Source organism: Siniperca chuatsi, linkage group LG9 (genome assembly GCF_020085105.1).
Source record: "Siniperca chuatsi isolate FFG_IHB_CAS linkage group LG9, ASM2008510v1, whole genome shotgun sequence".
Taxonomy (NCBI): Eukaryota; Metazoa; Chordata; class Actinopteri; order Centrarchiformes; family Sinipercidae; genus Siniperca; species Siniperca chuatsi.
In genome coordinates this window covers 14892697-14917238 of record NC_058050.1, presented here as the reverse complement: position 1 = coordinate 14917238, position 24542 = coordinate 14892697, and the positions used below count along the sequence as shown (strand labels likewise).

The window sequence follows — 24542 nt, the reverse complement described above, 5'->3', positions numbered from 1 at the left end:
CTTCAGTCCAACAGCCACGAAGGGACAACAGAGGTCCGTTGAGGCCAACTTGCTAGCTCTCTCCGAGGCTGATAGTCCACTTCTCTCGGCAGGTCGAGCCTGTGGCATTGGCCACAAGCTACCTGTGTAGCACGACACAGTCTGAATCTAGTGGCTGGCAGCAAACTGGCGGGTAGGAATGACATCAACGTAGCCACAACAGCCTGCAAAGTAATAGGACAAAAACATACATATGGTAAGGTTACTGTCTATAAGGCATTTATTCTTTGTCTATTTTTTCGCTTAATTCCATATCTAAGGCAACAATGGCGCGATATAGCTAGTTTATACATCAGTGTAACGCTAACGTTATACATTCGCTTGTATTAACAAGCGAGAAAGCTAACCGTTGCGTTAACGTCAAATAGTTACAACGGATGGTTAGTAATAAAGGCACTGACAGCAGGATAACGGTTAGCTATTTTTGTGGCGGTGTTGTTACTTTGTTACACTGTTGTCAAATAACTGTGTCAATGGTAGGTTTTAAGAACGGAGTTTGCTTGGTAATGTCAGCAGTTAGCATTAGCTTTACTACTAGCAGCTAATCTTTCATTGCTTTGTCATTCAATTACTTCTCACACTACAGCGATGCCGATAGTTCTTGTATGAATTCATACTGTTTGTCATTAGTTCGATGACGTTAAACGTAATTACCTTAATACACAGTTGAATAATTGAATTCCGTAATGATTATATATTTTGATAGCAAATTCACTATCACCAGCGTCTCTGTCATTCGTTTATTTACAACAGAATTGTAAAAACTGTGCGTACATTTGACGTAACTGCCCATTGGTTGAAATCTGAAAAGTTCCAGATGCGTCAAAGGGTTCAGCTTCAACGCGTTACCTCAATGGTTTACAGGCTTGTCAATCACATAGAGCACACGCCCACGAACAGAAACGTTTAATTTTTAAAACCCGCCTGAAGTAATCAGCGCCTTGCAAAAAGAACATTTAAATTGCGAAAGTTTAAGGTTACTTTAGTGTTAAAGCATACGTTTAAAACGCAATGGACCGTATAAATGTTCCCTTTTCTATTTATTCAGCGTAATAAAAGGTTATTTCAGAACCGTTACTATTATGTCCACTACCTCTCTCCGTAGTAGCTAGTCACCCGGTCACTGTTTAGAGCATGCGCACTGCGCTCTTTCAGCTCAACTGTACTTGCTTTTCACGCGTGGTAAGAGTCACACTTTGGGAAAACTCTGCTTTGAAGACAGAAATTGTGGATATAAAACGTATTTGTCAGCACTATGGGGGGACAGGCAAAGGGTAAAAAGAAAAACAAGCCGAAGAAGAAAGACAACCGCCCAAACAGGGGTAATTTTCTTAAGTGGTTCAACATTTTGCTAGTTATTTACAGTATGTAACGTCTCGTCAGCCTCTCAGACAGCAGTTAGTCGAATTTAACTTGCTATGCTTTAATTTCAACTCTTGACTTTACGAGACCAAATGAGACAAAACTAACGTTGACTCTCCATTTATCTAATCACTGAAGATGCAGGGTTTGTTGGATTGTCACCTCAGGAAAGGATGAAAGTAAGAATGCATGAAAAAGCCAAGAAGAAGACAGCTGAGAAGTATTCTGTGCAACAGCTACTAGAAAAGGTGAATTTGACGAGATATCCACAACAAAGACATGACCCAGATCTGTCATGCCTTCGAAATGTATTTTTAATTCTGATCATCTGCTGCATGTTTGTTATCTCATGTGATCATCTGTTGTACAGACAGAGGAATGCATGGACAGTTTTGACTTTGAGATGGCTGGCCTTTTCTGTCAACGAGCCCTGGATGTGGAGCCTAACAACCTGCAAGCTTTAGACATGCTTGGACACATCTGCTCTGAACTAGGAGATGCACAGAAAGCTAAGGGAATATCCTTTATTCAGGTTTATTTTATCTTGTCGTTTACATTCAGTAATTCATTCCTTACTTTGAAACACTGTTATATTTCCATGCTGTTTGAGCGCAGTGGTGGTTTGAGCGCAGTGGTGGTTGTAGCCTCCTTGACTAATTTTCTCTAAGTTTTTCTGCGTGCAGTGGAGCTGAGCCCAGATGTAGGCCACAGTAAGTACATGTACCTGGGACAAATCCACACAGGCCAGGAGGCTGTGGACTACTACACTAGAGGAATAGAAGTCCTGCTCTCTGCATTGGACAAACAAGCACAGACCACAGTAAGTGAGCCCCCATACACACTCACATTCCCTTTATGGGTTAATTAGTTATACTTACTCTACATCAACTAGGGAGAAATGCCATTGCACCCAAGTGTAATGTTATGCATCTTCACAAGAGGGTACTGTTGCACAATGTATGAAATAATTATCTCTCTATATCTATCTATCTGTCTATCTATCACATACATACATGTCACCTTGTCATGACAGAGACCTATAGAGCAGTGTTATTTTAACTGAATGGCACTAAATGGATGACATGGTAGTGGACATACTCGGCACTCAGTTATTACGGTGTTATGTCTGCTTAATGAACACCCCTATAGTGTCAACGTCACTTGTGACTCATTACTTTATTTCTTAAAAATGTTACTAATCACATAGAAATTACAGGTTATTAGAAAACAACTTACACTGAAGCCACCAACTCGAAACAACCTGTATTATATGCTGAGAATAAATCAGAAGTCCTATGGCAAGTCTCTGAGCTTCTTGTTTCAAATGTTTTTATTTTGAAGCACCATCATGTTAGCCATATGACAATGTAATATAATACAATACTTCTTTAAAATAAAAAAAATAAACCCTCAAGCCTCCCCTTCCCTCCCTCTGCAAAACCTAACTTAGCTGCCCGTCCCTTCCAAATACAAAAATGGTGGCCAGATTTTTAAAAAATTCTTTAAGCTTGTCCTTCAGGACGTATCTGATCCTCTCCAAAGTATCTGTTAATGCGGTCAGTTTGCGGTCAGCAAACATGGAAGTTTGATGTGTTCAGAGGATTTTTCCTTTTGATTTTGGCTACTTTTTTGTTGTCTCTGTTCAATGGTAGAAAACAGAATTTTCCCAAGTTACCTTAGACTTTTGCTCAATTCATTATTTAAGTAGGCATCCAGAGAATGTTTTAGCATACAGAGCACACAATAATAATAATAATAATAAAAATGTTCCATGTAATAAAAGTGTAACATTAAACTAAAAACAAACTGATGACATGTCGAAATATCCTATAAAGGCCTATTCAGATGGAGTTTCTCTGGGAATATAGGGAAGTTATGCAGTTTTCATTGCATGCCATCTTCACTGTCTTTTGATTTCTTATACTTAAAAGAACTTTTGACACCTTTCAAGACATCTGCCCTCTGCTCTTTAAGCAGGCTCAGGCCGGAGCTGCTGCCCTCCCAGATGAGGACCCTGAGCTCCCCACAGCGAAGGACATTTGTGTAGCCTACTGCTCCATTGCCGAGATTTACTTTTCAGACCTCTGGTACTGGAGCACACAGAGTTACATTCTTGAAACTTATAACCCCATTTCATGTTACTGCTTTGGTAATGAGTTGAGATTTGTCTTTCTTTGTGTGTGTGTGTGTGTGTTGTGCATGTAGCATGGCAGAGGGAGCTGCAGACAAGTGCAGAGAGTTCATTGAGAGAGCACTACAGTATCACCATGACAACCCTGAGGCTCTACAGCTCATGGCCAGTTACCTGTTCAGTACAGAGAAAAACCAGGTCAGTACACACACACACACACACACACACACACACACACACTCACTCAGGATGAGTTATCACCACATTAAAGCAGGAATCTGCTGAGTTAATTATTCTGAGCAAATTGAATTGTATGCCATTAATCAGCAGATGGACACATACATTAACACTCACACACACAGTTAGGTCATACTGATAGGAATGTTAATTACTGGGCAGATCATGGAGGTCATCTAGTCATCTGATAAAGAGAGAGAGATGAGAGAGCAGCCTATTGGACTCAATTTGGAAAAGAAGCCACAAAAACTTATGAAGCATCTGACAATGAGTTTAGAAAAATGTCTGAATAATATTTCCTCTATTTTTACTCATTTTTAAGAATGTTGCATATTCAAGAGATATTCAAAGTACTGCGGCTTTACCAACCGTTATTAAAGGCAGACAACGTTCAAGGCAAAATCTCTCTGTGAGAAACTTAAGCTTAAGCTTAAGAATGCATATTATTTTGTTTTTCTGTGGTAAGAACTTACCACCACAGTTCTCTTATGTTGTAGAATAAAATGTGCTATGAGCGTAATGATGTCTAGTCTGGTATTTCATATTTTAAGACATAATAACCCTCTTCCTGTGTTTTCTGGGAACACATGACTCATTACTTTATTTTTTACGGAGGGTATAAATGTAGTGAAAATTGTTCACAGTGGATTATTCTGAGTAACCAGTGCATTGTTTGTGGGAAGTCACCCATTTTTCAATGCTGTGAGCACCACAAATAAAATTCAAAATCAATTCACCAGCTTTGTATTGGCAATGTGTCAGCAGTGGATATCTCAAAACCTGAGCAAATAGACACAAAATTTTCTTCACAAATTCTTCATACGCTTACATCGCCAAACTGAGGAAAAACAAGAGATTCTGTAGCACTGAAGTGGATCTGTAATACTAGTTTTAGGCTGTAGGTGTCAGGCTGGCACCAGTCACACTTCACAGCACCCCGTATTCAGCAACAATCTATTTTGAAATACTCACTTTTGAAAAAAATAATACAATTGACATCAAATTAATCAAAAGGTTATTGATATCTATAGAGCATTCAGGATCCAGTCTGTAAAAGTTAAACTCATGATTTAAACTCATCAAATTCTTTCCCTTTTGGTCGATTTGTGTGTCTTCATCTGTGTGTATATTTGCAGGTTTAGTCGACACTCATACATGTGCCTGTGAATTTACACATATATGCATTTTGCCATCTTCAGGAAGGCAGAGAATACCTGTTGAAGAGTGTTGGATTGTGGCTACCTGCCCAGAAACAGAGTGCAGCTTCTTCCAGCACAGAGGAAGACATGCAGGTGAGTCGGAGCTGTGCTTGGTGCTTGGTATTTCTCTGACAGCAACCAGCCCTCATAAGATCCCAGTTTATTTATAAAGCGCTTTCAACTAACGAGATTGTCACAGTGTGCTTTGGAGTGAGCGCAAACATAAGGACACCAGTAGAGATAAAAAGTAAGAGATAATGAAACGAGGGATAATAAAAAATAAAAGATGGAACAAATACTTCACAAACCTGTGTGTGTGTGTGTGTGTGTGTGTGTGTGTGTGTGTGTGTGTGTGTGTGCCTGTGTCTGTGTTTGAAAAGAGAGCGGCTATGAAAGCACAAGGCAATACCAAGTGTATAAAGGATAAGTAAACATTTACTACAGGGAATTTGACAAAGAGAAAGGAATGGCAGTAATGTCAAAGTTAGGATGGGTTCTTAATGACACCACATAAATAGTGCATCAGTTTACATTCAAATGCGGATCAAATGTGATATAAGGGGTTGGGGTGATGATTTGAGACAAAAATCCCAGTGGCACCACTGTTATGACTCTTATCTTCAGGAGCAGGTTGATCTGAACTCAGCCGGCCGACGCTTTTGCTGTGATTAACAGCCACATGGCTGCAGGATGTGTTGTACCTTGAAATTGGATCGTTGTTAGTATCAGACAAAGGAAGAACTATGTTTGTGGATGCTTGTGTAAACACTCACTGTAGAGGTGGCGGCCTTGTCCTTTTTTCTCCAGAATGAGATTCCTCCATACGAGTCTCGCATCACCACAGCCAAACTGCTCATCGAGTCCGAGGAATATGAGGTAAAATGTTGTGTGTTGTGTTTGTACACTCCGTCTGTGTATGTCTCATGGTCATAGTGGGAGGGCATCCTGGCATTTGTATGTGTGTGTGTGCGCGCATGCATTTGTGTGCTTTCTAGTGAATAGCACTGAAGGTGGGAAGGCCATGCCGGCTCTTTATCCCCTCCAGAGTCCAGTGTCAATAATTGAAGAGTGCTATTTACAGAGAGGGACAGGGGCACAGGGGTTCACAGGGGAGGAGGGATGTGAAGGAAAAAAAAACCGGAAGCTGTAGTCTGATGAATTGCTGCCATATCTGTGATGCAGCGCACTTGAGAATCACTCATCAATTTCAAGTATTAATGGCCTTGATTTTAGTGGCTCACTGCCTTCAGTTCAGTGCTAAAACCTCTAGCAGTCATTATCGCTCGAAGTCATTTTCTGTGATTACTGCCACAACAACAGTGGTTCAGCTATTTTCTGTTGTGATCCAGTGATTAATTTGTAGTCACTCTTGTTGAGTGGTTTATGGTTATCACTGACAGGAAATGAGAACAGTGTCCTTTTTTTCCTCCCTCCCAAACAGCTCAGCTGCAGTTATATGTGTGTGTGTGTGTGTGTGTGTGTGTGTGTGTGTGTGGGGGCTGTCAGGTGTATCAGTAAAATGACAACGTCGCGGTCCACAGTTTCTGACATGTCGTTTATCTTCATCCTCCTGTTGGTGTCATCAAACCCGAAACGCAAACTGCACACATTCTGAGTGCTTTATAGCGTGAATATTTTGCTGTGTGCGCACGTATGTATATACACGTCAGTGCACAAGTTTGGTCATATTTGCTTTTAGCCACCAGCTATGTGAAAGTTTCTGATGTCTCTACTCACCCCACACACACACACACACACACACTCACACTTATTTTTGTGCTAACTATCTCTCCCAGTGGACTAAAAATCTATTCACAACTCTAAACTTTAAAGTTATGTGCTTCCAGTCTGTAGAGTTACCAGTCTGTAGGCTACCTTCTCGGTCTTGTCTGTATTTTTCCCCACTGAATATTGTGTTTGGTCCGAACTGAGCCAAGGCTTTGAAAATTGGATTAATACATTTGCTAACGAAACATATTACAGCAGTTTCTTTGTTTTCTGTAGCTGAGTATACAGCCATTGTGGCTATTATACGTCTTAAAGTTCATTTTAGGATATCGCTACCATGTGCTACCATGTTCTTTGTTAAAAACCTTGTGTCTGTCTCTGTTGGAGATTAAGCTCTTTGTCTTATGAATGCACTTTGGTGTATTACATTCAGTCCATTATGTGGTTTGAGTTTGAATTGGTGTAAATTAGAGAGAGAGAAAAATAAAAATGTCATAGTGCGATTACTTTGGCCAAATTATCTGGGTGTATGATATTATCTCGCTAGTTATTGGGGAACAAAATCACTGTAGTACATGATGGTGACAGAAAAAAAATGGCAATTTGTTTTTTTTCCCCAGAAGTCTGTCAATGCATCTCATCGTTTGTGATCACATTACTAGGTGACAGTCTAAACAAGAACCTCACACATTAAACATATGACCCTTGCTATCTGAATTAGCACCTCTGCCCTATTTTCCTTGAAGGTTTCTTAGGGTTTATTTCATTAAATCAAATTAATTTCTTACGACAATAATAGAGGTGGCCACCAATTCAGCCCCAGTGAGCAGCCTCTGCAATATGATAAAGTGTGCCATTACTTTCGAAACGGTTTTGGAGAAAATCTTTTTAAAAGAGAGCTCTCCTTTCAATATTTAAGCTTACTTTCATGTTGAGCTTTTCATGTGCACTCATGAAAAGCTCAACATGAAAGTAAATTTGGCTGAGAAAGTTGCTATTTTATGATACTTGAGTTACGTATAATATAAGGTCAAGAGCATGTAAACCATGACATCAACTGATGATAAAAGCGTTGCATTATGATATTGTCTCATGCTCTTGGCAAATAAAATGACATTTAAAAAACTGTGGGCTAATTCATTCTTGAAAACATCAGTTTCACAACTGCTGCTCTTCCCCTTAGTCTTTTGTTTCAGCAAGATGTGGATCTGTGCCACTTAATTTGGAAGGGGGGAAAAGGTCACCAAAAATTGCTTTTCAAGGTCCCCCCCCAATTGTTTTTGAGGAGAAACACTTGAATGCATGCCAAATTTGTGTAGCTGTAATGGAAATTGAGTAGAAGCACACAAGGGGTGCTTGAAAGCAGCATAAGTGAGACAGCTGTGTAGGTATCGTTGTCGAAGAGCTTGATGTTTTGTTTAAGTATTTCTGAGCCATTGTCTGCAGTGCTCAAACAACCAGAGAATAAATAACTTGATGGATAGAAGATTAATTTACAACAGGTTTCATATTTGATTAATTGTTATAAGTCATTTATTGCTAAACATTCGGTGGTTCCAGCATCTAATATGGGAGAATTTGCTGCTTTTCTTTATTTTAAAAAGAAATGTAAAAAGGTTTGGAGTGTTGGTTGGAGAAAAGAAATAATTTGACAGTATTGCTGTGGGCATTTTTCACCTTCTTCTGATATTTTATGGACTAAACCAGTGCTGAAATGATTGGTTGATTAATCAGTTAGTCAATCACCAACAAGTTTGATAATCTGTTAATTGTTTAAGTAATTTATCAAGGAAAAACACCAAACATTCTCTGGGTCCATCTTCCCCAATGTGAGGATTTGCTGCTTTTCTCTGCTTAATATAATTATAAACAGAATATCTTTGGGTTTTGGACTGTTGGTTGGATCAATTTGAGGAAGTTTTTCAATACATTTGTATGTTAAATGTGCTTTGTAGTAACAGTGCAGCCCTCAGAGAACTGTTTACTCACTGTAACACACAGACACACATATTACCATCATCATCACCCATCACCACCACTAATTCTCTTGCCACATAGCAGATAGACTGACAGACTGACAGACAGACAGACAGATGCCCTCCCCTGACAGCCATTAAGGTGTCTGTTCGGCGTAGTTGTCACAGCAGCTGATAGTTAGTTACTCTCCTTGTCATTGTCACTCTTGTTTGCTTTCATGTTATTCATTGAACATTTCTGTTCTTAAATTTAGCTCACGATGGAGCGCAGCTTGTACTTTCCAGTGTTGCTTGCAAGTACAGTTAGCACTGACATCCCCAGGATTTATTTACTTAAGTGTAGACGTCCCTGTTTGTGCGTGCATGTGTGTGTGTGTGTGTGCGTTTGTATGGGTTTCTGTGTGTTAGAGATACAGCTTGCCCTCGCTTGTAAAGTGATTTGTCTTTCTCCTGTCTCTGCTGTGCGCTCCGGTAAAATGATTCTGTTAAACAGAATTGCCTGAAGATTACACACACACAGACACACACACACACACACTGCACACGCACACAATGGCCATTATAAATGAGTTCCTCCCCAGAGTGCTGCTTTTTTTTCTTTAACAGGTCTTGAAATAAAGAGGACAGCATGTACGTAGTGTCTTTGGCGTGTCTGTTTGTGTATGTGTGTGTGTGTGTGTGTGTGTGCACCGTTTTTGTTCATGGACCAGTTTTGCATTGTTTATTAAGATACGTTTTTGTACCCTTCCTTCCACTTTTTCCTTCGTAGTTCCCCCTCTCTTCCCCTTATCTTCACGGGAATATTAATCTTGTTGTTGTTTAGAGCGTGAAGCAGCTTAAGAATCTCTGAATCTTTAATCACTCGCCCCTGGGTTGACCAGTGTAGTTAGGAAGGAGTACAGTTGGAGACAATATAATGGTTCATTGCACACTCATCCTGGCTCCCAGATATCTCTTGTTCTATTTTTGTTGCTCCAAAACTGCCTGTTCTATCAGTTGTTTAATACCCAGACAGATCTTTACTGCTATCTCTTATATCTAGTGCTTCGAATGTGTGTGTTTTTGTATACGTGTACTTGCTACATAGTGAGGACATTTTTGGAAAGCGAGGACATTTTGGCCAGTCCTCACAACTTCAAAGGGCTGTTTGAAGGTTAAGACTTGGTTTTAAGGGTTAGGTTAGAATTAGGTTTAGGTTATGGTTAGGATAAGGGTTAGGCATTTAGTTGTGATGGTTAAGGTTAGGGTAAGGGGCTAGGGAATGCATTATGTCAATGACGGTCCTCACAAAGATAGAAGTGTGTGTGTGGTATGCATTTGTGTGTCCGTCACATTGGTGTGATACAATGAAAGTCAAGTAGATAATTCTGACGCTGGGCATGAATCCATTCATCATCAGCAGGGATTAGGTGTTTTTGTTTGTGTATTTTTAATCAGTCATTAATTAATTAAGGACAATGGGTTTTCAGCTGATAATTGGTCTAGCAATCAATCAAATGACTCCCTGGCATGCACATCTGCACGCTCTTAACGAGATACTCTCAATTAACCTGACTCTCCCTCAGTCTACCCAGGCAACTGACCTCTTTATTGCCACCGGAACCACATAGGCTTAATGAAAAGAGAAGAGAACTCCAAAGAGCGGGAGGGGGGGAAAATTAGGAAGCTCTGCAGCTAATAAGACTGCCTTAACAAGAAACAAGTGCTGCTTGTTGTGCTCACTGTTGTGTGTAGCTTTGTTGTAGTGTCTGACTGTGCAGTGGTGTGTGTGTGTGTGTGTGCACAGGTACGTGTGTATCTTTTTTATTCCTGCCCTTCACCATGGGTGATTGGCTAACAGTCGCCTCCAACCTGAAGCTGACAAAAATCAATACATCATCACCTGGGGGCCTCACACATACACGCACACGCACACGCACATGCACACACACACACACACACACACACACACACACACACACACCCCACAACCACATAATCTGCAAGGAGAGAAGCAGAACAAAACAAACACACACTCTACCTTAGTCAAGGTCTGTTTTCTGCAATAGAAACATCCCACAGAAACTGACCTAGACAGTGATGCACAATGGCACAGGTCACCTAACATTAAACTCTTTTGAGACCTCAAACCTGGGAGGAGGGGGCTGATATTTAGGTATATTATGCGTCCTGTGGAGTGGTGCAGATACTAAGAATGTATTGACTGTTAATGTCAGTAAATGGATTAAAAGGGACTATGGAACAGAGCGGCCAAAGTGAGTATTGACTGTGTGATAAGCACTGGTGAGTGTGTCTATTGATGCGCATGTCTGTTGTCTTGTTGGTATCGACAATGTTGTGTATGGGACGCTGGCCTTATTGACGCTTATCAGACCCTCTGATCACTCTGATTGATCGCGCTGCCTGGGAGATGCACAACACTGTGTGCAACAACCACTTGTTTGTCTGTGGACCGAGGCTGTATCAGAGAAGAGACTGTGTGTGTACTGATGAATTTGTTAAACCTAAAAAGTTATTTTCTGGTATGACTATTCTCTGAAGATGTTTTTCTTTATAAAGATTTCAAATCTCATTTCTCATTTCAAATCTCTCTCTTTCTTTCTTTCATTAGATGGCGGTAGATGTGTTGGAGGGTCTTCTGGAGGAGGATGATGAAGTCGTCCAGGTAAGCGACCACAGCTGTTTTTGTCTTGTAAAAAAGAGTCAGCTTTCATTTATGTTTTTATTTTGTATTTTTCATTAGCGGGTGTCAAAATGCAGAGAAGTTTTGTGCCTCGGAAAATGTGACAGAAATCAGACGTTCGGCAGTTTATAATCTGTCATTTTTTTGGTTTTGGCTGTTTTGCTCCAACTGGTTTTGTAATTTCAGCATGTCTGTCTCTAGCCTGGTTCCAGACATCTGAATTGCCACCTACACCTCCTATTTGTTCAGCGATGCCAGTTGGTCTCGTACACATTGAGAACTGTTTCCCTCGGTTGTAGAAATAATCAACCAATCAGAGCTTTGTAGGAATTAAGAATGGGAACAGCAACTTCCTACATCCATGAAAAATAGCAACATAAAATGGTGTGTGGATGAGATTGATGCAGCTCTAAGTCGACTTATAGATCTGCATATTTCTTTGATTGTCTTTAAAAACTTTAAATTAACAGCTCATAGCAACCATTACCACAGCTTCACCAGTTTGCCCTAACTGATTGGCCAGAGCAAAAAAAAACAAAATATCCCAACCAACAAGAAATCACACAATGTCAGGCTGAATGAATGAAGTGAAACTAAAATGGCAGTTCAATCCAATTATCTATCCTGATAGGCAGATTATTATTTCTTCTTCATCTTCGTCTTCTTCTTCATCTTCGTCTTCTTCTTCGTCTTCGTCTTCTTCTTCGTCTTCTTCTGCGTCTTAACAACTGCTGGATCAGACCAACTTGTAGGCAAATCTTTCATCACATTGGTGGGAAGGGGTAAACTTCAACCTGAGCACTTAGTTGCGTCTGATGAGCCACTGTTTGTGTGGGTGCACAAAGAAGTGTATACACACCCATACTTGCTCGCAACAGTATGACTGAGAACTTGAATGCTTATTAGAGAGTGGCGTAAATGACAGCATTTTCTGTGCTTTAGTAGGAACTATGTGCTGTCAGTGTGCTCCAAATCCCCACACTCAGTAGCAGAGGAAGTGAAGGTGTGCCACTGAGTGTCAGATAGAAGAGCACGGCAGTGTCTCTCTAATTCTCTCTCCCACTCTCCCTCAGGCTCAGCCTCCCACACACACACCCCTCAGCTGACAGATTGAGAGCAGTCATCAGGGGGCTGAACTTTTAAACTCGCTCCAGAGATGCACAGCTGTGACACTTTTGATTTGAGCGCGCCTACAGCCAATCACACATGCATACAGTCACCAGTTGTAATGGTCAGAAAGTGTTTTGTCAGATCATATCACAGTTATGTTGCTAGAGCCATATTGGTGATATCAGAAGTGTGACAGACACATTTGACTACATTACACTCCCTCTCCTTCTCTCCTCCTCTCTTTCCCCCTCTTTGTCTTACTGTCTTTCTTGTTTCCTCTCTTAAGTGCAGTAGATAAGTTGTTAGCTCTCGCCTGCGTCTGCTTAGTCTTGTGTATCTCAAAGTTGGAACCTTACTTATAAAATGTTAAGTCTGCACAAACAACTGAGCTGGTTCCTTGCAAATCTTGTTTCAAAGGTATTCCATTCATTCATGATGCTTTTGTTCTTCCTTCAGCAGCACCATATGGGAACTAAGATGTGCCTTCACTTTGAAATGACAATAGTCCCAGTGATTTGATTGACAGACGCAGTGCTTATTTTATTATGTGTGCTTCTGTCTGGGGTTGTGGAAGGGTAGAGTGGATTTTCTGAAGTTCTTAATTAGCTAACTTTCTCATGTTTTAATTTTTAGTCATATACACAAGCCATCTTTACCACATACACAAATATTTCACGGTGGACCATCTGTAAAGAATTCTTTGGCCTTGTTCTAGCTGTTTTGAAGACATGCAGTGGTTCTCATTTGTGAAGAAGTTAAGATTTTGAATTTAAGTGACCCAATTTCACTCTTTCTCTCTTGAATATACACATATATACTCAAGAACACATTTTTTCTAGGTTCTGCATTCACAGAAAATGTTTCAGTGATAAAAATGTCATACTGCTGGTTCTGTAACATTACTACATTTATCCAGTGCTGCTGTTCTGATAAGTATGGCTGCAGGGGGTAGCCTCCCACTCAGCATGCTGAGCGGCAATTCTGAATTCAGTGTGGCATGCCTTGATGTGTTTGTTAGCTAAATGGTTGATTTGGCAGAGGTGCAGGTCCCTACTGCCTCTGCCCTCTATGAATAATGAATAGAGCTAATATTTGTATCTTGGTGCTTGAAGAACAGTGGGTGGGTGATCTTTGGCCTTAGATGAGAGGCACACACACACCTCCAAGTTCACTGAGAGTTGAATATGATTGTGTTTAGAGGTGGAAGAGCCAGCATTGCACAGTGTATGTGATTACTTAGCAGAAAAAAGTGTGATTGTGAAACAGAAAGAGAACAAGCTGATTTTAGTGTTTCAGCATACTAACTTACAGTTAAAAATATGCTTCCACTCACTCTTTGAACTCTGTGTAACAACAGGATTATTTCAAAATAATGTTCTAGGTTTTATTAAACATAATTTCCTCAGATGCCAAGTTAAGGTCAGGCAGCTGGTTAAGAGACCCTTAACACTCTACATGGTGCTCTCTTGAATTGAGTGATGCTCACACATCTGGTGTCAGAATCTTGATAAGGGTTTTATGTTTTCAAAAGAAGAGACTAAATTTGTGAATACATTGAACTAGGAAAACAGCTTTGGGGTACACATGAAATTTAATAGCTTTAGCAAATACTACGTTATAATAAAAGACAGCTACTGGAATGAAACAAGATAATGATCTATTATTCTTGATATTATATTGTCCTCCCAGTGATTGATGTGGTTATTCTCTGGTGGTCCAATCCAATCCAGCTGTTGGCATGTTGTAAAAATGAAACACTTTGGGAAAAAAAGCCAGTTATTTGCCACATTGATGAATCTAAAGCTGTGTATTTAAAATAACATACTATTGGTCTCATCTTTTCAGGCTGGTGTTTTCCATTTTTTTGCATTAAATGCTCTGAACATAACCTGCTGTGGAGCAGGTATGGTGTGGAGATGAAGTTATCATTATGATGCACACTGCTGAGAAATTAGTCACAAATTTGGAACCAGAAGACCAGAGTTGAGGCCGAGTTAGCTCGTTAGCCCACTAATCCTGCTTTCTGAGACAGGCCCCAGGACTGTGGTACTCCACGTGTGTTTCTCCACAATTTCTATCAAGGCAGAGAAAGACACTCATGAAAAATAATTTAAAATTTAAATTATGTGTAGAATAAAATACTCAACAGTTAGATGAAGAGAAAAAAAATACAAAATATTTCCTCCTCTAATTTAATAGCAAGGTTAATATTGTCCACAACACAACCTGTGAGTATGATATAATTTGAAATGCAAAGAAGATATTTGCCTCAGGGAATTTATTTTTAATTTTATTATATTATGTTTTAGTAAATGTTTCAATAAAGTAATTGCATCTTTGCTATAGAAAGAAAAAACAAAGTAGTAGTTACAGATGGTAAGTGGTGATGGTATGTGCACATGTGCATTTACATTCATGCAGCATTTTTAAATGAGTACAGTATACTGTGTGTCAGGATCGGATCAGGTTGACAGTTATTATGTGAGTGATGGATTGCTGGTGTGTGTTATTCCATGTTATATGTGTGAAACCTGTTTGTCAAAGAAGGATTGTGGGATTTCATACAGACATGCTCTGTGACGGTAACAAATCTGTTTCCCTTGTCACAGCTCACTTACTGCAACAAAGAACACTTTCTCTCTGTCTGAATTTCTGTGCCTCACGCCCCCCAAACCCGCCTCTCTTTCTCTGTGCCTCCCAGGTGTGGTATCTCTCCGGGTGGGTGTGCTACCTCCAGTTGGAAAAAGCAAAGGAACAGCAAGAAAGAGAGGGGAGAGAAGTGACGGAGGAGGAGACGGAAGAGTGGAAGGCATTGAAAGAGGCAGTCAGATCATACCTGACCAATGCTAAGAAGGTAATCAGAATCAGAAATACTTTATTGATCCCCGAGGGGAAACTCTTTTGTTATAGCAGCTCACTATCACGTCAGTGCACACAGGAATAGAAGTACTAAGCAAAAAATATAATACACTATAATACAGGTCAGATAAATTAAGTACCAAGTGGGTATAAGTATAAAATTAAAATAAGTACAATGTGGGTTTACCGGTTGATAATAATATGGTATAAAGTAATAGTGCATGAACTGTCAAGTTAAGTGTAGCTTATTAGGATTATAATGAGACGGAGGATATTGCACAGCAGTAATAGAAGCATGAATGAATATCAATAAATAGGGAAGTTTAAACTGAAAAGAGTATATTGCACAGGAGTAATAACACAGAATATTGCACAATTATGTCAAGTATTGCAGAGATGTTAATGACCAATAATTCAGGTCAAGATAACCTGCTCACAAACGCAGATACAGTATAGTTGTGGTTCATCTCTTATATGAAATCCATTGACTAATTTTTCAATACTCAATGGCCAGTGGTGGAAAGTAACTAAGTACATTTACTTAAGTACTGTACTTAAGTACAAATTTGACATACTTGTACTTCACTTAAAGGGACAGTTCACCCCAAAATCAAAAATACATATTTCTCCTCCTACCTGTGGTGTTATTTATCCATCTAGATTGTTTTGGTGTGAGTTGCTGAGTTTTGGAGATATCGGCTGTAGAGATGTCTGCATTTCTTTTTTTTTTTTTTTATGTAATGGACTATATGGCACTCAGCTTGTGGTGCTCAAAGCGCCAAAAAAAAGTATTTTATTGAAAAACTCAACAGCAATGTCTCTTTCCAGAAATCATCAAGTGGTTACTCAAGATAATCCACAGACCTTGTCGTGAGCAGTTTCATGTAGGAACTATTTTCTTTCTACTGAGTTCCTACATGAGACTGCTCACAACGAGGTCTGTGGATTATCTGTCTTATTGATGTAATGTAATTTGATGTATTCAACTTTTCCTTTTCTCTTTTCTAAAATTGCCTAAGTATGAACCCTGCCTATATGTAATTTTGTTCCTCCCTAATTAGGGGAGGTTATTTAAGAGAATGTGAGTCTCTGTTCTGTTTGGCTCTGATGAAGACGCACCTGGCGTTGAAACGTTAGTCAGTCTGTGTGCTCCAGTATACTTTGCATTTTACCTCTGAAATCCCCTGATACAACATTGCCCTACTCTAAGAGCACCAGACAGGTTTCATTCCCTGTGAGTCGGTTGAAGCATGCTTAACCTCTCCCTTCATTTTATGGTTTAATTTTCTGAAATGTGACAATTTGTCTTAAATTATACAGGAAACTGAATAATTTTGAGATTTGGACTGTTGGGTGAACAAAACAAGACATTTAAATCATTAGTTGCTAAAGTTAAAAGCTAAATGTTTTTTTTTTTAAGTTAAAAACTAGCTCCACCTCAACCATCAACAAGGATTAAATGCTGCTTAAATAATTGCATGAGGAATAATTATCTAATGGTATAACATATATAATAGTACAACACTCACCCAATAACCTGAATCAACTGTCCTCCCTCCATGATTGCTTAGCCACCACCAAAGATTGGATGTCTCATAATTTCCTACACCTAAACCCTGACAAAACAGATGTTCTTTTAATTGGACCCGATAACTTTGCCACTGCAGTTGATCAATTTTTGGATCATTTCACTCTAATATCAAATCTACCGCTAAGAATCTTGGTGTCATCTTTGACCAATATATGACTTTCGACCATCATGTTACCAAGCTCGCCCAGACCTGTTTCCTTCAGCTAAGAAATATCGCTAAAATCAGATGAATCTTGTCTTCTGTGGATCTGGAACTGTTAATTCACACTTTCATTTTCTCCCATCTAGATTATTGTAATTCTCTCTACACGTGCCTCAGTCAGGCTGCTCTAAATCATTTTCAGTTGGTCCAAAATGCTGCTGCCAGGCTGCTAACTAGAACTAGAACTTTAAGCGGCTTCTAAAAACTCATCTCTATAGGCAAGCCTTTTTATAGATCTCCATCCCTGTCATCCCTGTTTGTTTCAGTTTGGTTTTGTGCTGTGTTATGTATTGTACTATATATTTTTTTATTTATATTTTCCGTGTGTATGGGTGAAGCAATTTGTGTGTGTTTTTAAAAAGTGCTATACAAATAACGCTTTACTTACTTACTTACTCACAGGGGTTTATTTCTCTGCATTAAGTACTTTTACTTCTGATACTTAAAGTACATTTTCCTGATAAAACTTACATACTTTTACTTAAGTAACATTTTTAGTGCAGGAGTTTTACTTGTTATGGAGTATTTAGTGTGGCATTGGTAGTTTTACTTAAGTACAGGATTGGAATACTAGTTCCACCACTGTGCATGGCAACTGTGGGTACAGATAGTTACATCCAGTGCATTGTCACAATAGGCAAGACTCCTAAGAACCAGTTCTTGTCAGAGGAGTACATGCAGTACTGTGAACATGAGAGGATCCATTGTTGCCACCGAAATGTCTTTTTGTACGATCTCAAAGAGGTTTAAATATACCCCTGTCTCTCTCCCATTCCCCCCTCACACGCATACACACACACACATACACACAGTCGGAGTGATGTGTCTCATTCATTCTGTCCTTCTGTCAGGGAGCAATGCCTCTATGGAGCCGTGATTCATGTTAGTCTAAAATCCAATAGGCTTGTAAATCAGACAGCACAGATTGAGGGATGGCAGGCCCCACCTACAATTTTTTCCCTTCTCTTTACTTTCCTCTCCCTTTCTCCTCCCCACCCAACTACCCACCCTCCCTCTTCCTCTCCCGCCCCATCGTGTTCCTCTACAGATAAGTTGGGGCAGCAGAGTGGCGATATATTGATGTCTGTCTCTCTGGCTAGCAGTGTAGTGACAGGCCTGTCTAACCAGCATCCACTGGGGATGTCCACAACTGAGACAGGAACGGGTTGGACTTTGAGCTGCCAAGAGGGAGAATTGAAAAAAACTGTGGGGAGGAAAATAAAGGCACGGGGCGCACATAGATTTGAGCTGCCAGCTTTGTGGTGAGTTATTAAACAAAAAAAAAAATTGAAAAAAATGGAATTGGAATTAAGTACTATTTCTGCACAGAGCGAAAGAAAACAAAGGAATAAAAAGGTGAAAGACGGGTAAAAGAATTGGGTGAGCCGTCAGAGTGTGACAAGTAAACAGCATAGCTGTTTCTTTGTGGAGTGAGTGAAGCAACAGACGCAGAGTAATGTGAAAGGTAAATGTATGAAGACCTTGAAAAGGTGAGGTGGAATGTGGAGAGAAAACAGCCCCCTCGTGGTGCACTTAATTCCTCAGCTCGGGTGCTCATATTTGTGTGCATCTCTACATTGTGTAGTCGAGATTCTTCCTTGTTTGTATCAGAGCTTTGTTTCTGAGCGTCACTGTGAGCGTTAATTATTAACGATGAGTCAGTCTGGTAGTTAAAATGGGCTCCAACATGGAAATGAGGCCTCAAAGCCCAACGGCTTGTTTTGGCGCCAGTCCACTTCTCTGCATACTTTACGACTTTGCTAAGTGTGTGTGTGTGTGTTGTGAGAAAGCATGCGGGTATGCGTAGGTGCACCTTATTTGACTGCACATATTTAATTATGGTTGTGTGTGCCAACTTGCATATCTAATTATTTGTTAAGAAATGTCTTCATTATTCATCTCTTCTGTGATCGATACACGTGCACACTCACACACACACAAACACACACACTGCATTCAGCTGAGATGCTCTAAAAAGGAGTGATAGGGAAGAATGGGTTCAGAGGACAAGAAAGAAGTGTAGGAGAGGAGTAGAAGGGTAAGGGTGAGCAGGAGTGGGAGAATGAAAGGGGAGGCGAGGAAGGAAACAGATTGGATGTGGTGTGTGTGCGTGTGTGTGGTTGTGTGGGTGCAGGGGGTGTAGCTGGTGAATAGTGGCGAGAGTAAAATCAATAGTAAACCGGACGTGAAATGGAATTTGAGTCTCAGCCAGACAGGGTGCGATTGAAGAAGGATCTGCAGTGTATGCATAGAGGACAATGCTATATATGTGTGTGCACATGTATACTTGTGCGTGGGTGTGCACAGAGGCAGCTAGGGCAAACGGAGGTCAAAAGCTTTACTATTTGATGTAACTGAAAGGGTATCCCATGAGCACGGATTGTGGGTATGGTTGGACCAAGGTGTGCTTGTCATGTAATTTTAATGCCTTTCCCTACCAAGAATGTGATTAGAGGACTGAAGTGTTAAGTTGTCTATGTGTGTCTGTGTGTGTGTGTGTGTGTGTGTGTGTGTGTGTGTGTGTGTGTGTGTGTGGTCAGCCCTCTTGAAACTTCCAGCGACATGCCCTGTTCACACTCATGAAGGTCTAATATCAGCCAGTGTTACACCCTTACCAGTGAAGAAGTACGTGTGTGTTTGTATGACAGAGTGAGACAGAGAAGTTAAGAGGAAGAAAATGTGTTGAAACAATTCATATAATTATTGCTTTCTTACTAATGAAGAGATGTACGGTAAGAGTGCTCTGTTTGGTCTAAAAAAAAAAGGATGGGTAGAGCAAAATTGAGGATACAGAGGGATGTTGAGAGGAGGGCAAGATTTTGGCACTATTCTGCCAAAATGGTAGACGTGTGTGTACATGCAAGCACGAGTATTAAGGCGAGAAAGTATGAAGAGGTATCTATCTCCTTGACAGGAAGGTCATTTGGTGAGCGTGTAGGAGTGCAAGCGAAAGAAAGCCAAAGACAGAGTGCACGAGGGGAATGGTCTGGAGACAAGCCGGCAGAATGAAGACATTAGGAAATGAAATGAAAGAAGAGGTGAAATGAAAAGGGAAGTTAAGCATAGATGTGGAACAGAAGGTGAACAATGATGGAATGATTAGGCTTTCACCACATAATCAGCCAGTCTTTATTCTGCCATATGAGTTGTAGATAAAGGTTTTTAAAGAAATGAGGGGAAAAGAATACATTTTGGTATGAAGGGTGCGTTAGTGCTTTATTATTACACTTTTGTCCACAGCATACTGGACAAAAGATAAGCACTTAAACATAATCTATCCTGGACCATACTATAGATGTATCCAAAGAAATTAAGTTAATATAGAGAAAGAGTCATATTAATATTCACATTCCTCGTGGCACCGGTTGAAGAGGTGGAGTTGCAGCCATCTTCGACTCAAGTTTATTAATCAACCTTAAACCTAAACTAAATTATAACTCATTCGAAAGTCTTGTTCTTAGTCTTTCACACCTGACCTGGAAAACACGACAACCAATTCTATTTGTTATAGTGTACCGCGCTCCTGGTCCTTTATTCAGAATTTTTATCTGAATTTATCAAGTTTAGTCCTTAAAACAGATAAAGTAATTATTGTAGGTGAGTTCACTATTCATGTGGACGTTGAAAATCATAGCCATGGTACTGCGTTTATCTCATTATTAGATTCAATTGGCTTTTGTCAGAGTGTACAAGAAGCTACTTACTGTTTTAACCACACCCTCGACCTTGTTCTGGTATACGGCATTGAAATTGAACATTTAATAGTCTTTCCACAGAATCCTTCATTATCGGACCATTATTTAATAACTTTAGAACTGCTATTACAGGACTACACGCCATTAGGCAAAAACTCCTACTCTAGATGTCTATCTGATAGTGCTGTGGTTAAATTTAAGGAAGCAATCCCATCTGCATTTAATTCAATGTTATGTCTCAATATAACAGAGGACTCCTATGCAAATCGTAGCCCCTCCCAAATTGACCATCTTGTTGATAGTGCTGCAGGCTCACTGCGAACGTCACTCTATTCTATCGCCCCTCTAAAAAAGAAGATAATGAAATAAAGAAGGTTAGCTCCATGGTATAACCCCCAAACCCGCAAGTTAAAGCAAACATCACAAAAACTTGAAAGGAAATGACGTTCCAACAAAGAAGAATCTCATTTAGTCTGGCAAGATAGTCTTAAAACATAGGAAGGCCCTCCATAATGCCAGAGCAGCTTACTACTTATCATTAAGAATGCAGGGTTACTTGTGGTTCCTAGAGTCTCCAAAAGTAGAATGGGAGCCAGAGCCTTCAGTTATCAAGCTCCTCTCCTGTGGAATCAGATCCCAATTTGGGTTCGGGAGGCAGACACCATCTCCACATTTAAGAGTAGGCTTAAGACTTTCCTCTTTGATAAAGCTTATAGTTAGGGCTGGCCTGGCTGAGTCCTGAACCATCCCTTAGTTATGCTGCTATAGGCCTAGACTGCCGGGAGATGATGGACGTCTTTCCTCTCTCCTCCTCTCCCTCTGTATGCATTTTTATCCTATTACTGCATGTCACTAACTCAACATCTTATCTCTCCTGTAGTTTTGTGCTTTCTCTATGGTTGTGGGCCACCTGCTGCCCCTGTATTCCTGCTCGACAACTACTGCTGCAGTTGTTATTATTGGCTCTGTTGCTAGTACTCATTATTGTTCCTATAGCTGTTGTTCCTATTATTATTAATTTATTAATAGTAATTTTACCACTATCATTACATTATTACTATTTTAAAAATTCTAGGTGGTTGTGCTCCCCCCCTTTTACTTTTAAAACCTCACACGGCAGTGGCGGATGGCCACCATTGAGTCTGGTTTTGTCCAAGGTTTCTGCCTCCTAAAGGAAGTTTGTTTTTTTTGCCACTAAAGAGTACGGTCTAGACCTTCTCTATAGGAAAAGTGCAATGAGATAACTTGTTATGAATTGGCCCTCTATTGAGTTTGAATGAAGTGTGTTTAACAATGGTCTGCGAGGTAAAATGATTGTTTTTTTCAATGGAGTCTGGTGGCTAGCATGGCTAAAAAGAAAAGCGAGTGAGACAGTGAAAACAGATGTGTCCATGCACCCCTTCATGTGTAAGTGTATAATATGTTGTGTGTGTTGACAGTCAAGTGTGCTTTGGGCTGTGACTTAGGGCTTGAAAGTAGAGCAAAGTGGACCATGAAAAAGTTATACGATTACATACACTCACACACACGCACTCTCCCTCCCTTTCTAGGCAGCTCTCTGGGCCGTGAAAGTGAGAAGAAAAAACATAGGCTGTTGTAAATGAGAAATGCCTGTGTTTTTTGTGACTGCGGTGCTGGTCTCAGCAGCGTTCGGTGCAGAATGTGTAAAGAATAGCTCCTGTTTGTTTAGCTAGCTGAAAGCATCACAATGAATAATCACATCCTATCTGGCAGACACACTGTGCTATTGATTCGTAGGAAATATCACCACGTATAAATACAATTTCCAAATAACATTCAGTATTGTAGAACATACACTATTTTTTGTACACGTTCACTGTATTTCTTACATTATTTCTCTTGTGCAACTCATATGAAAGACACCCTCCACCTCTTACCCAAGGCTGTAATGTGCAATTATTCTGGGTATTGAGCCCAGTGTATTGCGTAAAGCAAACCCAACTTTTATTCAGAGTGCTCGTTGTGGATAAACATCTCCAGGCATTTCAGAGTGACACTGGCAGAATGAAAATCAGTGTTGTTTTTTTTTTCTGTGTGTGTGTGGTACTCTGAAGAGGCTGAGAGGGTCAGCTCTCCCCCGGTATCAGACCCTGTGCCTGGACCTGGGTCATGCTCCACCTCCCTAGAGCTCCAACCTGGAGAGACAGCATCCACTTAAATTTATACACACACACACACACACACACACACACACACACACACACACACACACACACACACACACACACACACACACACACACACACACATTCTTACACTCCAAATGAGTTCCCATGGGACTGCATGTCTCCTGTCAGGACCTGCTGTTGCTTAGAGACTGGTCCTGGGGCAAAGCAGTCACACACACACTTTTTCACTCTCTTTGCCTCTTTACACTTTTAGTAACAATGATGGCACTCAGCTGCTTATTGTCCATGAGCTCAAGTGTGTGTGTGTGTGTTGTAGACTAAATAGAATAATATTCCTAGATCATATAAACCATTCCCCACTCACCCTCTTTTTCTCTCTAGTTTTGTTTCTGGAAAGAAAAGCACAAATATAAATCGCTGTATCAGTTCCCCTTAATCTGTATATGCACACACAGAAACACAGTATTATGCTTGCTGTCCTTAGTGGTAGCGCCAGTAGTTTTATCGCCCGGCTCCACTTTGAGTTCAGTAATTATACACAAGCAGAGTATTTTACAGAGATAAATCTGCTGCCTGCTTTGAGAACAGGACTTTTTTATCTTGCTCTTTCACGGCATATTTCACTGAGATAACAACTTTGATTATGTGTGTGTACATGCACATGTACGCCACATAACCATATGTGCTTCTGGATACATTTCTCTGCTCGTGTGTGCGCATGCATGTTGCAACAGCAAGAGGAAGATAAATGGTCTTTTTGTCTCCTGTGCGGCTGAACGGTGTATCAAATGTGCTGATTTGCCAAATGAAAGACAAAAACTGTTTACCAGCGTTTTGCGAGCCGTGACTGCCTTGCTGACAGAATGCAGCTGCTGTTGGATATTTCAGGCAGCCTAACCAGCACTTAGAGACTTAAAACCTTAGGGCTGCTCACTACCCTCAACTCCAAGCTGCTGCTTTCTGATGCTGCAGTGATGCACTGTTATCTTCAGTGACACAACGGAAGAGCTTCTGTCGAGAGCTTTTCACTCACCATATCTCATTTCTTGTAATGCCTCTGCAGTATGATTTTGCACTTGTTCGGTCTCAACGTTTCTGCTGTATAACCTAATTTCTATTTAAAATTTGCATTTTTCCTAGCCCATTACACACTTGCATCATCCTTTTTTGTCTTTTTTTCTTTCTCCCTCTTCCCCAGCTGTACAGTAAGCTACGATGTGATGACCAGCCGATGTTGGAGCATGTGGAGCAGCTGCTAGGCGAACTGGGAGGAGACATGGAGGGAGAGGAGGTAGACCCACTCTTGGATGAAGACTATGAACCCTGTAGTGATGAGGAGGAGGAGGACAATGCAGAGGCACCCATGGAACACTGACACACAGCCCTTTGCTTGTACTCTGTGATTTCACTTTTGCCCATCTTGCTTCCTTCTAGTTTAAATGTTCTGGTGCGCTCTCTAAAGTGCCTTTTTTACTTGTTATCCTTTCACACCTGTTGATCAAAGATGAAATTTGAATTTAAGTGAGATGCAAAAAAAAGAGTGGCATTAAAAGCTGCAGTCTACTCCACCTCTTTCAGTC

The 24542-nt window shown here is 40.3% G+C and overlaps 1 protein-coding gene across 3 annotated transcripts; it reads left to right on the top strand.

Annotated features, from left to right (window-relative positions):
* The first annotated feature begins 107 nt into the window (after positions 1-107).
* On the top strand, positions 108-24530 carry si:dkey-12j5.1 (probable assembly chaperone of rpl4). 3 transcript variants are annotated; one of them, XM_044207360.1, is made up of 11 exons: positions 108-235; positions 1540-1649; positions 1772-1918; positions 2069-2221; positions 3376-3488; positions 3607-3730; positions 4969-5061; positions 5776-5844; positions 11284-11337; positions 15167-15319; positions 24161-24530. In XM_044207360.1, exons 2-11 carry the CDS (start codon positions 1575-1577, stop codon positions 24335-24337), a joined length of 1158 nt encoding a protein of 385 aa, XP_044063295.1. In that variant the 5' UTR covers positions 108-235; positions 1540-1574; the 3' UTR covers positions 24338-24530. The 3 variants fall into 3 exon arrangements, with proteins under 3 accessions (XP_044063295.1, XP_044063294.1, XP_044063293.1); XM_044207359.1 differs by lacking the exon at positions 108-235 and adding an exon at positions 1174-1361 and having other exon boundaries at positions 3379-3488; XM_044207358.1 differs by lacking the exon at positions 108-235 and adding an exon at positions 1174-1361.
* Positions 24531-24542: the final 12 nt, after the last annotated feature.

What these genes read in the sequence shown, in the direction of transcription:
- si:dkey-12j5.1 (XM_044207358.1), top strand. Translation starts at nt 1,295, where the DNA reads ATGGGGGGACAGGCAAAGGGTAAAAAGAAAAACAAGCCGAAGAAGAAA. An exon ending in TCAGTACAGAGAAAAACCAG is followed by an intron (nt 3,731 to 4,968) that starts GTCAGTACACAC and finishes TGCCATCTTCAG; the next exon opens with GAAGGCAGAGAATACCTGTT. An exon ending in AGGATGATGAAGTCGTCCAG is followed by an intron (nt 11,338 to 15,166) that starts GTAAGCGACCAC and finishes TGTGCCTCCCAG; the next exon opens with GTGTGGTATCTCTCCGGGTG.